At 35.4% G+C, this 6,264-nt stretch overlaps 1 protein-coding gene across 1 annotated transcript; it reads left to right on the top strand.

The window, feature by feature from the left end:
- Positions 1 to 1,347: 1,347 nt before the first annotated feature.
- On the top strand, positions 1,348 to 2,807 carry LOC125825075 (uncharacterized; the record flags this gene model as incomplete). Its single annotated transcript, XM_049504421.1, has 5 exons — positions 1,348 to 1,605; positions 1,782 to 1,991; positions 2,123 to 2,215; positions 2,290 to 2,388; positions 2,469 to 2,807. Coding segments are annotated over 5 exons (999 nt in total), but the record flags the coding sequence as incomplete, so codon positions are not given.
- Positions 2,808 to 6,264: the final 3,457 nt, after the last annotated feature.

Consider the following 6,264-nt stretch of genomic DNA (forward strand, 5'->3'; position numbering starts at 1 on the left):
ACTCCTATTCTTGATTACTTTGATTCTATTCCTTTAGTTCACTAGTAACTATTGAAAGACTACTTTTCTTTTGTTCTTCAGTTCACTGATAGAAAGTTTCCTTATTATTTTTCTACCTTTGACTTTTTTACAGGTTCAATATGAAAACTGAAAATGTGGACGGATCAATTATGAAGAGTACTATCAGATACTCATTTGTTGCTCCCGGGACAATTGGAAAAGGACGAGGACGAGGGCTTAAATCTTTGACATCAAAAGGAAAAGATCCAACTAAGAGTTTATTTTTTCAATCTAGTGATCTAGTTAAGCAATACATCCAAGAAGTTGAAACAAGTAAGCTTTTTAATATATGTTGAGTTTTTAATTGCATAAATATACTTATCCTACTCACTTATCTCGCTTTGTAGTATATACTTATCCTCTCATCAATGTATTATCATCTATCTATTTATGGATGACTTTTGCTTTTCTACAGGTGCTATTGGGAAGGGGCGACAACAAGAACTTACCAATGTCACCATGTCTTCTAGTCATGATAAGAGAGTAATACACAAGAAGTCCATGGCTCTTGAGAAAGGGTACATGCAAGTTAATGCTTCATCTCATCCATCTATCAAGCAAGTTAAGCAAAACGTCCAAGAAGTTGAAACAAGTATGTTTTTTCATGACCGTTGATATATTAATTACATAATAACTTAAATTGAATGTCAAAGCTTCTTCGCCTATAACTTAGTTGTGCTGGTCTTTCTTGCTAATTTTATCCATATAGTCAACTCCTACAAGTTGAGGCCTTATTTTTTGTCAAATAGTCACAGGGAAATAGTATTCAAACAGTAGCGGTTTGTTTTCTCCAGGTTCTATTGGTAAGGAACGAGGAATTGGACATAAAAACTCCACCATGCCTTCTAGTGAAGTTCATACTCCCTTTCATTCATTTACTAATCAAGTAAAGCAATGTACCAAAGAAGTTGAAACAAGTATGTTTCTTTTTTAAAATCTGTTATATTTTTAATTCCGTTTAAAATAGAAAGTAAATGTCAAAGTTTTTATAATATTACTTCTTGATTCTAGGTGCTATAGAAAAGGGACGTGAGCAAATGCCTAGATCTTTCTGCTCATCTTTAGGGGTTTCTGAAAAGAATTTGGAATCTAGTCGAGGACTGCCATCAATGGATAAAAATCCCCTTGTTCTTGAGAAAGAGAACACGGAAATCAAATCCCCTGGTTCTACTAATCAAGTAAGGCAACCCTCCCAAACAGCTGAAACAGGTATGAAATTTACAAATCTGTGCATTATCAATCTGTACAACTAAATTTTACTACTATAGTTCTTACTAAATTAATTATACAACTACAGGATCATCTAATCCTAAAAAGGTAAGAAGGGTTCGAGGGACCAACAAGTGTAAAGAAGTTGCATCACTTGAAGCCGGAAAGAAGCTGAAAGTAACATTTTACAATAATCGAACAGTTGGAACAAATAGCAATCTGTTTTCGAGGCACCTAGGAAAAATAATTCGTGATTGTAACATGTGTCCATTGGGAGTGTCATCGTGGAGTGATATCAAGCAACAAAAGTTGGATCACATGTGGGCTGCTATTGCGGTAACAATTATGAATTACATCGTTTAACTTGTTGAATCACAACTTACTTTTCCTATTCAAACATTAACCACTGCTGCACATCTTTTTCATGCTAAAATATTTACACACTTTTTGTATAGTTGACGCACAATATTCACTTTCCTTTTTCATTTAAGCTCATATTTTAATTATTGTAGGATAAATTTGAGAGTGTTGACTTGAATGATCATCGTGATCATATATTTGGATGGATGAATGAGTTATGGAACAAATGGAGAGGATACTTGCATGCTACTTATGTGAAGAATAAGCCAATCGTTCAAGCTCTTAAGAATATTCCAAAGGGAGTAGAAAAGAAGGAATGGGAGTGGTTAGTTAAGGAACACTTTTGTTCTGAAAGTTTTCAGGTACACCTAGTGATCTAATAGTCTACATTATTAAAGCAATCATTTCACAGCTCATCGTGATATTTAGATGTGAAACTTTTTTTGAAGTTAATAAGTTTTCTTAGATATGAAAGTTTTACCTAACAATATAGGCGAGGAGCAATAGAAATGCAGAAAATCGAGCTAAGTTAAAGATGTTTCATCATATTGGTAGCAAGCCTATTAGAGAGATTATTTATCAACAGGTATTATAAAAAAATTGTTTTTGAAGAAAATATTTAAGAAGTGTTATTTGACATGTTTTTTATTTGATGTAAAGGGCGGAAAAGATGGTAATGCACCAAATTTGGCGACTATTTTCTTTGAGACTCGTAAGAAAGATAACATGCTTGTTGAACCAGAAGCAATTGAAAAACATGTGCGTTTGGTAAATTCAATAAGTAAATTAATTCAAATTATTATGAAATCTATTGAAATATACTTTTTTATATTTTGTAGGCTCAAATCGAAGAAATACTAAAAGCTGAGCCATCTCTGCCTAGCATAGAGATTGTAGAAAAGTGTTGTGGACCTCAAAATCGTAGCCATGTATTTGGCTTTGGGGGTGGAGTAAAGGCAAAGGACATGAGAGATGGCACTTCTTCAAAGGCTGAATTACTGTCTGAGCTACGTTCAACTCAAGAGAAAAATAAATCTTTGAATGAGGAAAATAAATCCTTGCATGATCGCTTGTCTACATTAGAAGATGCGATGGAAGAAATAAGAAATATGAAAGAATTCATTGCTGCTCAACAATCACATAACCTACATATGACATCACCCGTATCAACTGAATGACCACTGACATTTTTTGCTGACCAAGTAAGTAACAATATATCAAACTCTATTTGTGTATAGTCGTTTAAGCAGTTAGTGTAAGGCTGAACTCTTAGGAAACTAATAATGGTTCTCGATGTCCTAGATGTAATGGTGTCTCTACTTCCTGTTTTGATGCAATCTGTGCAAGTTATTTGAGTGCTTATGAGTTCTCATCTGTTCTTTATTGTGATTTGCTGAGCCTTGCAAACTATCATGGTTGTGTTCAGGTCGACAATCCTCATTCCTATTCAATTCATTTTGAGATTTAGAATAGCCATCTGCTTGCTTGCTGAGTATCTCGGAGTTGTTGTTGGATTTTCTTATTAGTTCGATTTAATCCTTCCCCTCCACTAGGGACCCCACCTGAGTTTGAATCTTGCTAAATCTCCTCCGTTGTTGGTCTAATATCAACATATTTCTACTTGAATTAATCCACCTAAGGTTCATCGAGATAATTTTCCTTGCCCATTCTAACTCTCCTTCTTAAATATTTATCACCATCGCTTCAGTTTTTGAATTTTCGAAGAGTTGGGTGATGAATTCATGGATGAAGAGCTGGTGGCTGTTCGATCACCTTTATAGAGCCGCTAATTGAAATTGATCTCTGTAGTTTCTTTATGTTTCCCACATTATTGAGAGAAAATTTAAAGATCACTGCATATATAGTTTTCCTTTGTTTTTTTATTGATCTCTGTTTAAAATATAACTGTTCTCTGCTTTTTTAATTTTCTGCACGTAAAGTGACACATCTTTTTCCACTGTTTTTTGTACACCTGTGCGTTTTGCATCTTTTTTCTGCACAAATATACATACTGATTCACCTTAACAAAATTGTTTTGTGATAGAAAAATAACACATCAGATTACAGCTTATGCTTTTCACCATGTCTAGCAACTATGCAATCCTCTAAGGAAGACTGATCTTGTAGCTCTTGTTCTTCACGTTGAGCAGTAATCATATGTTCTTTCAACTGATCAATCAGTTGCCCTCTTTCTTGGTTTCTATCTTCAGCACAAACACTTTTTGAGACACTAAAATCAGTGTTGATGTTTTCCTCTCTTTTTCCATGTTGTTCCTCATCATGAATGTTAGTTCTTTGGTCTGTATATATAGGCAGGGGCTGTTGTTACTGTGACTTTGTCCAGTGATTTCCTCGTCAGATTGTATGTTTTTCTTATCTTCATATGTAATAGGTAAATCTTCATTCAGCTCAACATATAACTGGATACCTTTTTGGTTTGTGATCACAGTGGGCAAGCTTTCTGAAACTTCCTGGTTAGATAGAACGTTCTCTTTTACATCACCATAATGTTCTTGATTTGCATTTATCTTGGTGGCTTTTTGATCAACATCCTTAGAGTTGGCGTCATTCGGGCTATTATTGTCTTGTTGTGCATAGTCTACTGTGTCAGCCTTCAATATATGGATTTTTTAGATTTGATGCAATCACTATAATGAAATTTGTAGACGTTTTAGACTTGTGACACAATCACAAGGATCAGTTTGAGATTGTTTGGCTCCTACAAGGATTAAGAATTGGAAGAAAACAATAATAACTTGTTTGTTTCCCCTGCTACACAGATAACTTGGTTGTTTCCCCTGCTACACAGATAACTTGGTTGTTTCTCATGAAACCTTTATATCTTGCGTGTTCAGTTCCTCCGCAACAACTTGTGTCCCTTGAAACATAATATAAATCTTCTTGATGGAAATTTTTTCTTTTTGTACTAAGTTTTTGTTATTGAATTTATGTTTTCGAAATATAGATTTTGATTTGGTTAATGAATCTTAAAGGTTTCTTAATCATTTTTTCTTATTTTCATGCAGATTATTGATATACCTGGATAACCCTTGGTGAATTTTAGATTTCTTTTGTGACGATTGAAGCTACAAGTGAAGATGAAAGTTTAGAAGAACCATAAGACCATTAATATTTTGCTAGTAAAGTTATGCAAAACTTGAAAATGTTGCTAAGTTTTTTTTTGTTAAGGAAATGTTTAAACTAACAACATGGGATGTTAACTTATATTTGTATTATGTCAGCCTTTTGTATGAAGATTTACCGTAGCAATCTTATATTTATTGACTTTAAAGGTTATAATTTTTTTGTGATATAAAGATCTAGAAACATTGGTGGTCAACTAGAGACCAATATTTTTGCTCGTCTCTAAAGGTCATCTAGGACGAGACAGTTTCTTGTCTCGAAAAGTTGCATCTAAGATGATACAACTTCTTGTCCCTAAAGGTTCATCTAGGACGAGTTGTTTCTTGTCGCGAAAATCAATCTAGGATGACGTAGTTGATCATAAAAAAAAAGTAATTTAGGATGAGTGTAGTTACTCGTCCCAAAAGAGTATTTTAGGACGAGTTGGTTGCTAGTCTCTAAAGGGATTTACTGACCAGAAAATAACTAATTTTCCAAGAAAGAAATCATCTATTTGGGACGAGTTATGTAGTCTCTAAAGGTATTTTGGCGACTAGCTCTTTTGCCGTCTCTAAATACATTTAACGACTAGCAAAAGCAAGCCGTCCCAGTTGACCTTTAGCGAAGAACGATTTAAGGACGGGTGGCGACCAGCCTTTTCCCGTCCCAATAGACTATCTGGGACCGGATTTGGACTTTCTGGGACCAGATTTCCCTTCCTTAGAGACTGTTTTTCTTGTAGTGTCATAAGGCTATAGAGAAAGTTCAGCTCATCTTAGATAGACTAAATACAACTCAGATTCGTCAGAATTCCTATGCAGATGTGAGGATAAGGGACTTAGAGTTTGAAATCGATGATTGGGTTTTCCTAAAAGTGTCACCCATGAAATGGGAGATGAAATTTGGCAGGAAAGGAAACTCAGTCCCAGGTATATAGGTCCTTATAGATTTCTGAAAAGGATTTGTAATGTGGCTTGTGAGTTAGAGCTGCCAGCAGAACTACCAGTGATTTGTCCAGTCTTTGTAACACCAGAAAACTAGTAGGTAAACTAGAGCCTTATATGAGGGTTTTAGAGCTTAACGTGAGGGTTAGAGTTGTGAATTTAACCTCCCTTTCTTAGAATGAAGGGTTTAATGTCAAAATGTCAAGGTATGACTCCCTAAGGACCAACCAAGGGTACTTTTAGAGGACCTTTGAAACTACCTAAAATCTGCCCAAAACACAGTCCACCTATGATTGGGGACCCACGCCTCATGGATGGACTCGTGGGTCAAGGCCCCAAAATTTGGGTAGCAGGACTCCACCCACGGAAGACCAGCACGCCCCATCGGTCCACCCACAGCCTGTGGGGGTGTTCTCATGGTGAGGCAGTCTGGGCCTTAAGTCGGTTTAAGTTGGGGGTTAAGGGAACTTTCTAGAATTAATTAGGGGTTAAGTGTTGTCATTTTATTAGTAATTAGACAACCTATATAAAGCTATTAGACCCCTAAATAGATTGATCCTATTCATTA

Source organism: Solanum verrucosum, unplaced genomic scaffold, assembly GCF_900185275.1.
Source record: "Solanum verrucosum unplaced genomic scaffold, falcon-dt-bn FXZP01000069.1, whole genome shotgun sequence".
NCBI lineage: Eukaryota > Viridiplantae > Streptophyta > Magnoliopsida > Solanales > Solanaceae > Solanum > Solanum verrucosum.